Consider the following 16,497-nt stretch of genomic DNA (forward strand, 5'->3'; position numbering starts at 1 on the left):
AATCACTAACACTGTAGACAATAGAACACATCGCAACTGCATTTCTTCTTGTCCACGCGAGAATCTCATTTGCAGTTGGTACTATCTGTTGTCTTGCATTGGCTGGATCCGGTCTTGCAACCGGCCTCACATCCACCCCAGTAGCAGTGTCCCAAAGCTCGTATGTGCTTGGGATGGTCTTCATCTTGAACTACCAAAGTGGATAGTTAGAGCTGTCCAACTTTCCGCTTTCGCCGAACGGTGGGATTCACAGTCTTGGGGGCTGGGCCATCTCTCACAATCTGCTCGCAAACAGAAACACACTACCAAATCTTCTTGCTAGAGTCCAGGCTCTGATACCATGTAAGAAAATAATAATACGTCTATTCTCAACGGATAATAGGATCTCGTACGCAAGAGAGAAAACAAGATTGTTAGGAGAATCAAAAATTTGATTACTATAGAACTGATACAATAGATGGCGCTGCCTCCCAACCGTGCACTCCTGTGAAAGAAGCTTTGATGGCATGCTGGAAACAGTAGAAGACGGAGGCTAGATGCTAAGGAATCAGGGTTGTTGTAGCCAGTGATGAAATGGGCTTCACGAGCTTGCTCTTATATCCACCAGTCGTAGTCGATTAGGCTCAATTGGGTGCCGACCCAGTCCGCCCAAAATGGTCGATTGGGGGTTGGCCCCGAAATAGGCCACCGACCATACGATAGAACCGATGCACAAAACAGAGCAACTAACCTACGGACTCCGTTCGGCCCACAATCATTCGGGATCATCTGAGGCTCCAAACGGGCCACACAACCCGAGAGTGGGCTGCCTCAGGAAATGCTCCGTCTACCCTCAGTGCAGTCAGCCAAGGGATGCCTTCCTGCACTTGCATGTAGCCTAGTTGGTGGTGTGCCAACTCTATCTGAAGCTGTCCAGCCATCAGGCCACACATGGCCCCCATCTGGTGTCCAAACCCGGACCTATCGGATAACCGAGCTACTCAAATGCCTTCTCCTCATATGGGGGGCTTACAAGTAGAGTTAGTTGGTTCCCACATAGTTACACGAGAGTGGAGCATTGATATCTAACAAGGATGATGTAAAGCTATGGCCACTTCAAAGCATTGTAACATCACAACTTCAAGACATGAATTGTAGAATGGTGGGACTCAAGGCATTGTTGTACGAGGAGAAGATCACAAAGGATGTGGGCATGGCAATGAATTTCACATGAGTTTGTTGGGAATTTTATGTTGATTTTGGAAGAGCACTTATTCATGGAAGATGTATTCCCTTTCTACTTTGAGTCTTTCATAAGTAAGATCAAAACCAATCATGAGGATTTATGTTTAAAAATACATGCTGGAGAGAATTCTTCCTCTTTGTGAAAGAGAAATGTATATTGGTATAATGCAACATACATCACTCCAAGGATGATGCAAAGCTATGGACATGTCAAAGCATTGCAACATCACAACTTTAAGACATGGATTGTAGCATAGTGGACTCAAGACATTGCAATCATACAAGGAGAAGATCACAAAGGATGTGGGCATGGAAATGAATTTCACATTTGATAGGCAATATTGTCTTGGTTTATTCCTCTCCACATTTCTTGTTGTTTTTAGAATATCTAGATGCATAGAATAAAAATTGCAAGCGTGTAGATGAAAATGCTCTTGTAGATTTACTTAGGATGAATGGGGAAACTAGGTTAGCCCTTGGGTGAACAAAAGGGTGATGTGTTTCAATGTCATGCATGTAATGACAATGTGTTTGTAATGTACCATATATCATGCCAAATGTTATATTTATCTTTCCAATATAGGTGTTGGAAGAAAGCAAGTGGTCATTGGCTTCAATTCAAATCTAAAGATGAGGGATAAGTTTATCTATTGATGTTGATAAGAGAGATGTCAATAATGTGACTCTCACATCACAATGGACTCTGAGAGATGTGCAGGAAAATCAGTTGGTTATGGAGGGTGACATGTTGGAGATCTTCACTTTTTCCTTAGATGGTGAAAAGATAGGCAAGCATGTAGCAAAGTGCATGCATAGTGCCAATCTCATACCTCCTACAACATTAAAGAGATAACCAATATATTTGACTATGCCAAGCATTAAATCAAGATTGTGGTTGTTGTGCCATTGCAAGTCTTTGTCTTATGAGCAAGAGAATATAGCAAATAGTGGTGCAATTTATTTTGATCTTTTATTGTGTGATTTGATGTCTAAAATTTTTAAATAATATTTGGCATTTGTTGCAAAATTATATATATTGGGTTTGGTTATATATAGGGGTAAGAGGAAATTTCAATTTCACTTTTGAATAGCCATATTTCTTCTACTCTTAAAACTACCCCATTGCCTTAATTTCTTTAGCCACCATTTGACTGCATCTTCCATGGATTTAGTAAGTGTTGTATTCTCATGGAATCCATTTATAGATAGTGAATAGGAGATGTTTTGGGTGTACAAGACCCTAAATGTCCTAAGCACATATATGGGAGACAAGGATGAGCTCAAAGAACTCATCAAGTACATGCAAGACCACATTAAGTTGTTTTGTGGTTGTTTAAAACCCTAAATGTCCTAATCACATATATGGGGTCCAAGGATGAGCTCAAAGAACTCATCAAGTACATGCAAGACTACATTAAGGATTTTTGCATATCAACTTGATGCATCTTACAAAAAGATGGGTCCCAATAGATTACTTAAATTCCTTTACAATAAGGGACCCAAGTTTGTGAGGTACTGAGGTCATTTCTTATGGGTGATGGATTTAAGGATGTATATCCCAATGTCCTCTTAGGATTGGGGATCATTGGTGGGTGATAACCAAGAGGTTTCTATCCTAGGAGATGACTTTTATTTTCCTTCTCTAGGAAGGCCAATTAAAAGAATAGGCTTCACCCTTAAATACTCGCTCTACCAGTTGTGTTAATTTCCTTCTCCCTAGAGATGACTCTAACCTATACATGGAAGATTTGCTTGACCAGGAAAGCGAAGAGAGGGAAGAAAATGACGTGTTGGATCTACTTCCACATGCTTCCATGGAGCCCTCCCTCTATCATGGAGCATCCATCTACCTCAAAGAGAACTTTCTTTAACTCAGAAATAGAGATAGGGAACCTGTCTCTGTTCATTATTGATGAAGAATAGTACAAGTAATCATCCATGACATCAAGGTTCTTTTTGGTTATGGAAGGATGAGGCAAAGGGGTGCTTTGTGGTTTTAGTTCCAACACCACTATTTAAGATCCTAATTTTTAGGATCAAAGAGGATCAAAGAACCAAGAAACGGATAGGTGATGACACTTGCTATGTTGAAAGATACAAGCAAGTCAATTTGTGACTTGCTACCTGGTGTGTAGCCCACCACCAAAGAATCTTCTACCCATCACATTGAATAGGGAAATTTTCAAATATCCATAAAAATTGGAAGAGAGGAAGGCATTTTCCAATGCAGCCCCCTCCTTTGTGACTAACATGTCCATCACAAGTTCTTGTGTCACACAAGTCTTAATGTTATTCCAATGGATTTGCATCCACCCTTTCTTGCATCGAAACCATCTCTCTCATTCTCATATCATTTGCACGATTGTTGCCTTTTTCAATAGGATCGTAGCAAGCCTAGCTAGCCAACTTATAGACTCAAAAAGCCATTACTTGCGTTCTTATGTGACCAAAATTTTTTAATTGTTAATTTAAACTTTCATCACAAAATGACATTTTTTAACTCGTTTTTACTAGTGTCGCTTTGCAACGTGCCTGGTATGACTTGTTATCTAACATTAATTTTAATTTTAAAATATGTTGATTTGTGTCCAAAATTATGTTATGTAGGTGGCACTTAGACATTAGTATTTAGATTATTCTAAGAAAATTTTAGATTGGCCATGGGAAAGGTGAACATGATGGTGCAAGTCCATGAATGAAGAATTCTTCATGGCATCACCAATTGTGACATGATGTGCAATCATTTAGGGATGCAGAGCAAGTAGTTGAGTGGTGCATACATTACTTGAATACTAGTGCGGCCCCTATGTGTTAGGTTTGTGAGGAAGTTTTTTTTGGTCTATGAATGGTAGGAGAATTTTGAGAGCATTTATTGGTCTATTGCACATTATTTTTGGTTACTGTATGGGACTTTGGATTTTCATTCCTTGAGACCATTACCTTTGTCAACCCTACCATCTTTTTGTGATGGTTTGCATGCTTTTTTTTTAACATGTGCCAAATCTGATTGAGAAGGATGTTCCATGTCAACCAATCTTCTCTCCTCGCAGTTGGATTATTGTGGGACCATACACAAAATCTATGAAATTGATTACAAACAATTTAGTATTTTCATTCTTGTTGTAGAATGGTTTAGAACTATTTACGATGGTCTTTGTTCTTCCCGAGTATTGTGAGCAGGTGCATACTAATGATTTGATCAATTGAATCTTTCGTTTTTAAATATTAATTGGTACATGTACTTAATCGTAGTTTCATATAATTGATGGCATTTGGCACCCATCTTCAATATAGGTGGTTTTTCATTTGGATCATTCTGATCCAAGATGGTGGTACGTGATCCAAGTTGCACCACAAAGTAAGCAAATTTTTGAAGATAGAGATGTGGATATGGAGATGCCACTACCAATGCCAGATCCAATTAATCCAGATGGATTTAGAGAAGAAGATGAAGATCACAATATGAGCCAAGAGGAAGATGTGCATAATGACATCATATGGGAGGAAGATGGAGATCATGATGTTGAGGAAGAAGATGACGATCATCAAGAATCACCCGACTTTATTGAAGAAGATGATCAAGTCTATGGTGAACGTACGATGCCAGAGTATGATGATGATATAGGAGATCAACTCAGTATAGAGTTGGAGATACACTTGATTGGTGCACTAGACTTGGCTCAAGATGAAGCGAAGTGTCAAATGTGGACATGAATATATGAGCTTTAAACTTGATGTACATGCTCTTGTACTTTTATTCTTTCAAAGGATCAAACATGTATGAAATTTATTTTTTTTTGTCATTGGGTAAAACTATCTTTAAAGGTCGGTATGGGGAAAAAAACACTTTGTAAAACATCGCTATATAACAAACTTATACAAGTCTGGCAACTGTTGCTATATAGCGATACTTTTATAAATGTCACTATATAGCGACGTTTATAAAAGTATCAATCTAGCAACATTTATAAAAGTGTCACTATATAGTGACATTTATAAAAGTGTCGCTATATAGTGACACTTTTTAAGCCCGCTTTGCATACCGACAATTAGCACCCCACGTGCACTAAACATCGGTGCTTAACCGTCGAAATAATGCTCGTGTGTAGTAGTGAAGCATTGCTATATAGTGACATTTGCCTAAAGTTGCCATATAGCGACCCTTACCGAAGCCCGCCTCCAATACCGACGATTAGCACCCCACACATGCTAAATGTCGTTACTTAAGCGTTGCAATAGGGTCCGTGTGTAGTAGTGTCCCCTGAGTTGACCTTGCAAAACTTGTGCTACATTGGTGCATTGTAAGACACCATTGGAGATAGGAAATAGTGGCCTCCAGACGAGCATTTATGGGCTCCTTGCCTATCCACGTATCAAAAACCTACACTTTACTCTCCTTTTGGGTAGCCGGCAATGAGTTGGAACCTTCCTTAGGGTTTGATTGACCATGCCACCGAACTCCTCAACATGTTACGATGGTGGTCAGTGGGAAGGACCTCTTAGCAAGGTAGTGGAAAGGCTTTCTAAGAGTGCGGAATGAAAGAAAAGAAAGAAGAAGAAGAAGTAGCCATGCAATGTTACATTGGAAGGGGCACTCAAATTGAGTGATTCTTTCTTCTATTCATTTAGAGGTTGTTCTCACGAGTCCAAAAATGTGTCGTTGGTGCAGCTTTGGAGCCCCAATTGCAATTATTCCACATGAACCAAATAGTGGAGTATTTAATGGATCTAACATTTGGAACACTGAAGGGACATTGAAAGCAATGGTCTGTGTGAAGAGAGTGGGAGATAAGTAAGGAGTCTCACTTGCAGCTTCCTCACATGTATACACAATAGGGGAATACACACAAAGGTGGAGGCTGAAAACAGTTTTCCTCTTCTTAGTTATGAAAGCCAAAAGAACTCTCTTTAAGTACAAAAGGAATAGATGAGCCCTATATGTGGGTCTCAAACCAAACTCAGCTAACCTAGGTGGCATACTAACTGAGCCACTAACAAGAGAACATAAAGATAGCAGTCATCCAGCTATTATTCATGGGCGGTGTACCAACTGCATCTGCAGCTAACAAGTCGGTGACAAATGCACAACAGTCACCCTGGCATATCATGAGTGGAGCTCAATATCTCAACACTCCCCCTCGAGCTCAATCCCAATTCTTGCACACCAAGGAGGTCTCTGAACTTGGCAGCTTCTCTGCACCCAATGCCATTGTGGATATGTCAGCACCTGATCCTCTGTGCTGACATAAACCAGATCAATAAAACCTACTAGAACCTTTTTCCACACATAGTGATAATGCACCTCAATGTGCTTTGTTCTAGCATGATAGACTGGGTTATTTGCCAAGTGTATACTACTCATGTTGTCACAATAAATGACAACTGGCCCATCTGTAAACTGATGCATATCATAAAGTAGCTTATGCAACCAAGCTACCTCACATGTAGCCATTGCTGCACCCTTGTACTCAGCCTCTGTGCTTGACAACATCCTGCCCTTCTTCTTCCCTTTTGCTATCAAGTGACCTTTATTTTTCATATCCTCAACAAAACATCCATGAGGATTAAATCTGACCTACAAGCCCTGCTCAACCATTTGACCAATAGAAACCAGGTTCTTGGTGATATTTGGGACATGAAATACATCAGACAGGAATTTCTTTTTCCCATCCTACATAGACAAAGGAACTTTACCAATCTGCATAATAGGATGTGTAGTATCATCACCAGTCTCCACAAATCCTGGTCTTTCCATTTTCCTTGCATCCTGCATCCATTCTGCATGACCTGTCATGTGATTTGACACACCTGAGTCAACATACCACACATCATTGCTTTCTTCTGCACTTTTCACAGAATTTGTCATCATCCTGTCTACTAGAGGATGCATAATGGCCTTGCTACAATTTTCCATTCATGATGTCATTCTGCTTTTTGTAGCAGTCTTTAGCCATATGACCCATTTTACCATAGTAGTAGCATTCAACATTGCTATTTGCATTTTGGCCTCTCTGCCATCCACCACGACCTCTTTGGATCCCCCTGCCTCTAAAGTTACCACGTTCTCCTCCATAGGACTGGTTTTCTTGAATTTGCTGCATATTCTGTTTTCTATTACAGCCTCCAAATCGGCATGCTCTACCTCTAGCTCTATCTCTTCCAGCTTTGAGTAGAAGACAGTTTCTTTTGAAGTTCCTCCTGAAGAAGATGCACCACCATTTCTCTGCTCTTCAGAAATTAGAAGAGCAATCAACTCCCCAAAATTAGGAAAATTCTCACGGGCGACAATGGATGTCTAGAACTATGCATAATCCTTTCTTAGACCATTCAAGGTCACAGAAACTAAATCATCATCTTCCACTGCAATGGAAGCAAGTGCATCTGCAATCTTCTTCACCTTCATGTGGTAGTCATTGATGCTCATATTTTCTCTGCGCACATTATGCAACTTCTGCTTGAGCTCCATTTTCTTGGCTTGCATATTTGTGCTATACATTTTTGTCAAAGTATCCCACGCCTCCTTCGGCATGCTTGCATCCTGAATATGCACAATCATAGAATATGAAATACTGATAGACATCCAGTACATAACTTTCTTGGCTCTCTCATGCCAACCTTTAAATGCTTGCAACTCCTGTTGATTGGGAACATTAGGAATAACTGGTTCTTGTTCAGCTCCAGTAATGAACTCCCAATAGCCTTTTTCCTTAAGGAAATTCGTCATTCTAAACTTCCATGCTGGGAAGTTGTTCTTGTCAAGCTTTTAAGTGACTATCTGTGAAAGAGCATCAGACGCCATTACAGAACACTGCAAAAATATTCTGTCACTGCAAAAGACACTTCTGCCTCACAAGGGTAAATCTGCAAAACTAACAAAAGTGGTATTTGACCACACAGTCACTTCCTAGTGACGATTTTGCGTCAACAAGCAATAAGAATGATTCTGTCACTCCTAGTATCTCTACGCATAGGCATACGATGCAATTTTTGTGGCAACTTTTCACCAACCTGCAGAACAGTGGTCGCACAGCAAAAACAGGACACCTTTCTGAGTGCCTGTGGAAAACTTCTGCCATGAAAACAGGCCCCAAAATGGCCTCGAATCAAAAAAATAATGTCACCAAGGGCTTCGCCTAGTCCTGCAGCATATACTACCCTCTCGCCACACCGTGAAGGGCATCTCAATCTGAGACAGTGCACTCTTGCACTTTTTGGTTGTGCTACCTGCAGAGATTTGCTCCCAAACTCAAAAAACGAAAGCAACACTAATCCTCTTACCAAGACACTGTGAACTTGGTTTGCTTTCTTAAGCTCCTTACCACGAACCAAGTTATGATACCATGTGAAGAGAGTGGGAGAGAAGTAAGGAGTCTCACTTGCAGCTTCCTCACATACACAATGGGGGAATACACACAAAGGTGGAGGCTGAAAATAGTTTTCCTCTTCTTAGTTATGAAAGCCAAAAGAACTCTCTCTAAGTACAAAAGGAATAGATATATGGGTCTCAAACCAAACTCAGCTAACCTAGGTGGCATATTAACTGAGCCACTAACTAGAGTACATAAAGATAGCTGTCATCCAGCTATTATTCATGGGCGGTGTACCAATCGCATTTGCAGCTAACAAGTTGGTGACATAAATGCACAACGGTCACCCTAGCATATCATGAGTGGAGCTCGATATCTCTACAGTTTGAGCCAGGTGGCAAGTGCGGATTGGATGGATGAGAAATGGCTCTCCAATGCTCACCCTCTAAATCGAGGTGTCGATTTGGGCACCAAAGTTGCACTGGAGTTGCTTTACATGAAAAATATTCAAGCACGTGAATAGAATTTTGTGCAACCAGTGGTCGCAGAGGTCGTTAGATAGGTTCCCAAAGAGAGAAGCCAAGAGACAAATAATATGTACACACAAACAATCAGGCACATGCGTGCTCCATGTGTGCTTTGGGCATATGCATGCTTTGGATAGCAGTCTGATAAGAGGCCCTACAGTCAAAATTGAATTTTGGGCTACATGTCTCTCTACCTATTAAAAGCCCACCCTCTAATCTCCTTTTGGGTAGCAGGGAGTAACCCTAGTGTTTGCTTGTCCATGCCATTGGATGCCTCAGCTTGTTGTGATGGAGGTGAGTGGGAATGACCCCTTAGCAAGGTAGAATGGGGGAACGAAAGAAAAGAAAAGACAAGAAGAAGGAGAAGAAGAGGAAGAAGAAGAAGAAGAAGTTGCTTGGGAGGACTTTTGCTAGGTGGGGGTGTGCATGAATTGAGTGATTCTTTCATCGACTCATTCAGAGGCTGTGCACACGAGACATATAATGGGCAGCCTAGCTATCCACTGGCTACACGCTAGTTTGCCACTTTGTAATGGCATCATTTTGTTTATGTGATGTCTTCTTCTTGGATGCCCTCATGTTTTGCAATGGCATTCATCACCGGCTACAGCTTGGTTGTACACATGTGGCCTCCTTTGTTGCCCCTCTATGTAGGTCATTTGTGATCGACGACAGGTTGTTCCCGGTAGAAGTGACATGGCGCATTGGTGCACGAGTTGGCACCCCTCAAATTCGAGGTGCAAGTTTGAGCTTTAGGCCCAGAGTGAAGTGCCTCTAGTTGCGCACAATGGGTCAGGTGTGCATTGACCCTTAGGCTTAGTGCACATGTGCACATTAGAGTGTGGTTGGTTTGCACACTAGCTATGCACTAGAACAATGTTTGAGGTCTCTATACATGGATAAATTGGTTCACATGTATTCAATATTCCTTAGCCCATGACGTGCTACAGCTCTGGCATCTCATTTGCCTCCCCTCTGCATTGTCTGCACTGGTGAGGTGAGAGGCCTTGATCAGAGTTGCCTATGGGCTTCAATGGTGCTGAGGTGCTCGAATTGGCACCTTGCAAAATGAAGGTGCAAAAGAGAGTACTTGAGGGTTCTTCAATGCTAATTTAAACATGTGCCGTGATCTACAATGCCCTCACTCCTGCACTCTTGGTGCTGTGTGCACTAGCTCTTAGAGAGGTCGCCAAAAAAGAGAAGCCAAAAGACAATAATGTGTACACATAGAGTCCCATATGGGGCAAATTCAATCAGCCCAAAGCAGGCTGACCCTGCAAATGCAAGTTTGTCCACCTTCACCCGGCCTAAGAAAGGGTAGCCTATTGGAGGCAGAGACTTGGCACACACACCCACACACACAAGTGTGTGCATAGACACACACCACCCAAGCTACTTGTCTGCTCCAACAAGATGCAAGTTACCTTACCTGATGTCCTTTGTGTAGTTCATGCATGGTTTACCCTCTTAGCATTGTCTGTTTATAGGATCTTGAAAGCTTTCTCTCTCATGGGTTTAATGACGAGTGCCGAGAGATGAGATCCCACCTCACAAGTGAGCAAGCCTTGGGGGATCTTAGATCACATTCCCACCTTGGCATTTGGTAGCATATATGCCACACCTTCATGTTCCTTGCCTCGTTCCCATGAACAACCCCTTGAAATTTGATGGCATACAGAGGCCCAGGCCTTGATTAGAGACAGAGATTTCAAGTCTCCACCCAGGCATATAGGGGTTGGAGCCTCAATCTAGGCTATGAGTGGAACACTTGAATGTTTGAGCTAGTATTTTGTGAGTGATGACGCCCCCGGCTTTGTATCTGTAGCTTTCTGGTGCAATCCAGCCTCCATGGGGTTCACCAGGCCTGGCCGCTTTCGGCAGGAGGGCTGGCAAGTATGCGAGCCCACGCCAATGAGGGAACGTGCTCTTAAGACATGTGGGGGGGAGCGTTAAAAGTGAAGCCTAGATGCATCATGCATGTAGGTAAGTGTTAGGGCCTCATGTCATGGAAACAAAATACCTAAGAAATAGCTACTTCTTATGATAAATGCACAATGGGAAATAGAGGGGAAGTGGGTGGGAAATAGGGTAGGACCATAAAGTGCTATTTCCCACACTCTTAGAACCATTGATGTGATATTTCCTTTATAACATGTCTCATTTTCCCTTGGATCATTCTGTCCTAATGATAGAAAAAACATCAAAATTATGCTGCCAAGGAAAAGCATCCAAAATAGCCATCATTATTTTCCCCCTTTTTCCCTTCGTGACATAAGCCCGTTAGGAGGGGGTTAACATTTCAACACCGAACGTGCGCTTTTCACGTTACTGGCCCCCTTGGATTCCGCAAAATTATTCAATCAATCAATCCATCTATCCATCCATGCATCCAAATGCTCGCCACCTTCTTCGTCTTCTTCTCCTCCCAACAATCAATCAACGTGTTCATATCATTCACACATTGCTGCTGAGCCACGCTTCCACCTTTCATCAACGGCTCCACTAACGAATCCATCATCGCAAGTTTCGCAACGGCCACAAATCGCAGTGTCGCGCACCCTCTTTTGCTTGCCCGCATCTCCGCTAGGCGGTGCATGGGGACGGCCTCTAAATACGTACTCGCCTTTTGTCTTGGATTCTTGTTGTAATTGTTTCTCCGAATCCGACTGTCGCCTCGATTATCGTTGCTATCAATGCCTATCATCGTTGTGTAATCACGTGTTTGTGACATTCGTTCTTCCCATCGATCGCCGTGCTTCCGGCCTAACTTTAAGGTCGAGTGAGTACCGACAAATGGACCAGGTCGCAACCACCCGCCTATTTATCAATTCCGTCAGAATCACAGTTGTCCTGTACCGATAGAAGAGAGCGCTGATGAAGGCTCCACCCTTAAAGTTTGCAAGCAACTAAACGGTCATTGCACAGTGCACTCATCGTCCAAATACCCCAAACATCTTCTTCTTCATCTCCACATTCTTATCAATTCTGTTCCCATAATCCAACGTTGTCGACAACTCCGGTTCTTTGCCTCTCAACTCTCTTCCAACTGATGCACATTTGCTCTGATGCGGATTTTAGCTGCTGCACATAATTTGCTCTACTTCTAAACTCATTCAGCTGTCGCACATTTGCTCTGATGCGGATTTCTGCTGCTAGTTTCTAGGATTTCTTCGACATTTAGCGACGCATCATCACCTGATCATCAGCTATGGCGACTCCACCTGCAGCACCATCTCTGCTTCTCACCTTGCTCGCTCTACTCTGCGTCATCGCCACCTCCTCGCCTTCAGGTACTTACCTCACCCTCCTGTCTTTCGTCCTCTTTTCTCTTGCTGACGCCTTTTGCAGCTAAAAGCTGTTCCCTTCGTTTGATGCAGCAGCAGTGACTAGCTCCTTGCGGTCCTCCAGACGCTCCTCCCTCGTCACAATGGGCATTAACTACGGCCGAGTCGCAGACAACCTCCCCTTGCCAAGCGACGCCGTGGCCCTCATCCGACGCATGCGCATTGGCAATGTGAAGATCTTCGACGCAGACCCGCAGGTTCTCTCCGCTCTGGCCAACACCGGGCTTCGAGTGGCCATTGCGGTGACGAACGAAGAGATTCCGTCCATCGCCTCCAGCCAGACAGCGTCTGATCAGTGGGTGCAGCAGAACGTCGTCGATTACTATCCCGCAACCCGTATCAACATCATCACCGTGGGGAATGAGGTGCTCACCAATTACGACAACGAAGGTCTCTGGTACCAGCTCGTCCCTGCAATGCAGAACGTCTACACTTCTCTTTGCAAATTTGGATTGGGCCGGGCCATCAAAATTTCTACTTCTTCCGCCCTCAATATCCTGGGCAATTCCTACCCTCCGTCCTCCGGTAGTTTCCGAGACGATATTGCGACATCCGTTATTCAGCCGATGCTCCAGCTCCTGTCGGAGACACGATCATATTTCTTCGTCAATGCATATCCTTACCTAACCTGGGCTGCAAATTCGCTACAGATCCCTCTTGAGTATGCGATGTTGGGAGACAGCAATGTCGATGCTGTCCAAGACGGAGAATTGCAATACAATGATCTCCTGGACGCACAGTTGGATGCCGTTGTAGCTGCGATGAGTCAGCTCGGCTATCCCAACGTAAGGCTGGCGATAAGTGAGACCGGTTGGCCTACTTATGGCGATGAAGATGAGCCTGGCGCTAACATTCAGAATGCCGCAGCTTACAATCGGAGACTGGTGAAGAAGATGCTCGCCTACCCTCCTCCTGGAACGCCTCGGCGCCCGAGAACATTCATACCCACCTATATCTTCGCCCTCTTCAACGAGGATCTGAAGCCAGGACCTGCGACGGAGCGTAACTGGGGACTCCTTTATCCTAACGGAAGCCAAGTCTACGCAATCGATATGACCGGAAGATTGTCGGAAGATCAGTACACTCCCTTCGGTAACAGTCCTCAAACCAGAATGCCGGCGACAATTTCTCATGATCAACGCTTGTCCCACTCCGCTCCCAAATCAGAACAACATGAGGGGCAGCAACGACAACAGTGGTGTGTATCCAATCCTCAAGCGAGCCCCGCAGCTCTGCAAGCTGCACTTGACTATGCTTGTGGACAGGAAATGCTATTCTGCGAAACGATCCAGGCGAACAACCATCCGTGCTTTCAGCCCAACACTTTAGCGTCTCATGCTTCGTACGCTTTCAACATGTACTGGCAGTCTATGAAGGCTCATGGCGGCACTTGTGATTTCAATGGAAGTGCAATCTTGACAACGAGGAATCCAAGTAAGTGTCAAATGTTGGAAACAAAGTGTCAGATTTTGCTCGTCTGCTTTCTGTTTTTCACTCTTTGTAGTTCACCTCAGCGATTTCTACCAGTATGCGATCCATTTTGCATTCTCTTTTAGCTCGCATAGCTGCAGCCTGCTGCCATCCCTCCCCTGAAGTCGTGATATCCCTTGCCCAACCCCGCTGCATATCCTTGCACCCGTCGAGGCGGCAGGTTTCTGCCAAAGTCGTATCCAGGCTGTACTCGCCTAGACTTAATTTCGCAGCTTGTTTACTAATCGCGCTTCAGGTCTGTATCACTACTACTTCTCTGTCCCAGAAGCTCAAATTGTTTGAATTTGGGTTCAAGCCAGCGGTGCAATATTCATGCTTACTGCTCAGACTGAGCCATATTCAAGTGCGGCCGATACATTTTTGCTGAGGTGTGTCTAAAGCACGATTTATGGCTATCTCCTTAGTGAGTTTTGACTCTGGATGTGTGTTTCAGGTTATGGAGCCTGTGAGTACCCTTGACGAGGCGTGAGATCTGCTGAAACAACTATAAGCATGTACATTTTGTGGAGGAAGAGATTTCTTTAAAAAAGAGAGAAAAAAAAATCAGCTAGGTGTAGGGAAATTTCCCAATCTCAATAAAGTTACCTTTAGGCTCTTAACCATATATTTTCATCAAATTGGTTAGGCGATTATGGTTCCCTTGGGTAGACTCGAGTAAATTAATGTGTGCTCGGATCATGCACAATAGAAATTGCTAGCTATGAGTATTAGCTCTAGAGAGGAGTAATTTGTTCCCTTGATGGACTCCTCAATGAATAGATATGTGCTCCTATCATGCAAAATCCAAATTGCTAGCTATGGGTATCAGTTATGGAGAGGAGTACAAGGAGTCAACGGAGAAGAAGGCGAGCCACTTCCTCCTCTTCCCTCATGCTTCCTTCTCCAATCTGAGTGGGTGCATTTTCGCCCCACCTCCACACAAGCCTCCTTATCTTGATCTCAAGTCCCTTGAGTTGCTCTAAAATAATATTTCATTGGTAAATTAGAGTCACCAATATAAAGGCATGATCAAATGCACATCATGTTTCATTTATTATAGTGATTATAGCTCTCGATTCTACCTTGTCTCAAAGAAATACCAGAGTATGACAATGGCTCAAAATCATTTCCATAATGGAGAATTCCTCAATGAATTGCTTCATTGGCCCTTTTGTCTTGTGGAAGAGGGCTCATATGTATGTATGTTGAAGCATATGGGACACTAACCAAAAAATGGGGTGGTGTAATTCTTATGGCAAGGGGTCAAATTTTATAAGATTTATTTTTGAACTAAAATTTGCATTCTAACCTTATATCGAAACAAGTAAGTAATATTTGATTATGTTACAAAAAATAACTCACTAAAGCGTGTATGTTCGAACATTCATGTCCTTTCATTTCACATAGGAAAGTATTTGCATAATACATCTTTCTCATTCTTAATATAACTACTATTATTATAAATGAGAATACACCTTTGAATTTTCGTCCAAGTGGTGACCAGTTGTTCAACTGCATCGATTTATCTTATGCAGGTGTGTTGAGAGGAAGAGAAAGAGGAGAGAGACGGGCACAAGAGTTGCTCCCAAGGAAGTGATTCTATTCATAGATCATAGGCATATATATAGTTGAGGACTAAGCTGAGTTAGGGCAAGCTATATATAGCTCTAACACCCCTACTCAAACTAGGTCCTCTAGGTATGGATAAAAAAACCCTTGGGGAGTACAAGGGAAAAACCTGAGCTACTATATATATATCTAGATGTGAAAATATATATACAAATGATGGTCATAGGCCAGTTTGAATAATATAGTATAATGTTGGATGATACAGTGCAAATTGCCTGTGGATAGGATAAAGACATAAGACAAGCACTTGTCCATAGTATAGTGCAAAGTATAGGCACTATGTTTGGTGCATGATACAACGCAAAGTATGTGTGGAAAATGGAAAACTCTGCCTGGAAATGTGAACTTGTTTGACAAAGTGATGATGCATAATCAGGGCTTGAGATCTTCAAGTTCAATGTTTGAGCTCTTCATCTGAATAGAAGAACTTGTCATCTCCAAGTTCAATCTCGTCAAACAACAGAAGTTCATCTCCAAGTTCAATCTCCAGAAATACAACGAGCATAAGCCACACATGTATGAAAAGGGGCAAGTTGGTGTGGATTAGACATAAACACTTATTTCATTAATTTTGGACTCATATGTCTACTTTTGGACTATTCCTTAAAATCCTTCCCAAATGAAAAGTTTACTTTATGAAACTGTCATTGGAGAATCAAAAGTTTACTTTCTGGCACTGTCATTTTTACATAATACATTTCAAAATATCTCTCTACAATGTTATACAAATAATGCAAAAACTACTATCAAATCCTAAATTTGTATTTCTTGTTTATAAGAATCATATTCTTAAAATAAAAAATTTCAAGTTATTAGTTTAAATCCATGAAAAACCATGCTATTGAGGATTCACAACATTTTAAAAATGTATACATAAGATCTACCTATAAGACTCTTTTTACTGTCAATGCAGAAAACTATAACACTCTTGAATATTCAAGAAATTAAAAGGTTTATATAGACATGAGACATGATCGAAGCCTCTTTTGTACTCCA

The 16,497-nt window shown here is 42.4% G+C and overlaps 1 protein-coding gene across 3 annotated transcripts; it reads left to right on the forward strand.

Moving 5' to 3' along the window:
- The first annotated feature begins 11,986 nt into the window (after positions 1-11,986).
- Positions 11,987-14,851, forward strand: LOC147893543 (putative glucan endo-1,3-beta-glucosidase A6). Of its 3 annotated transcripts, none has more exons than XM_087386148.1 (3): positions 11,987-12,348; positions 12,439-13,836; positions 13,968-14,275. In XM_087386148.1, the coding sequence occupies exons 1-3, from the start codon at positions 12,267-12,269 to the stop codon at positions 14,258-14,260; spliced, it is 1,773 nt and encodes a 590-aa protein (XP_087242274.1). In that variant the 5' UTR covers positions 11,987-12,266; the 3' UTR covers positions 14,261-14,275. The 3 variants fall into 3 exon arrangements, with proteins under 3 accessions (XP_087242274.1, XP_087242273.1, XP_087242275.1); XM_087386147.1 differs by having other exon boundaries at positions 11,988-12,348; positions 12,436-13,836; XM_087386149.1 differs by lacking the exon at positions 13,968-14,275 and adding an exon at positions 14,327-14,851 and having other exon boundaries at positions 11,989-12,348; positions 12,436-13,836.
- Positions 14,852-16,497: the final 1,646 nt, after the last annotated feature.

The sequence above is a fragment of the Dipteris shenzhenensis genome, chromosome 15 (assembly GCF_047967505.1).
Source record: "Dipteris shenzhenensis isolate YYH24624 ecotype China chromosome 15, Dip_SZ_1.0, whole genome shotgun sequence".
Taxonomy (NCBI): domain Eukaryota; kingdom Viridiplantae; phylum Streptophyta; class Polypodiopsida; order Gleicheniales; family Dipteridaceae; genus Dipteris; species Dipteris shenzhenensis.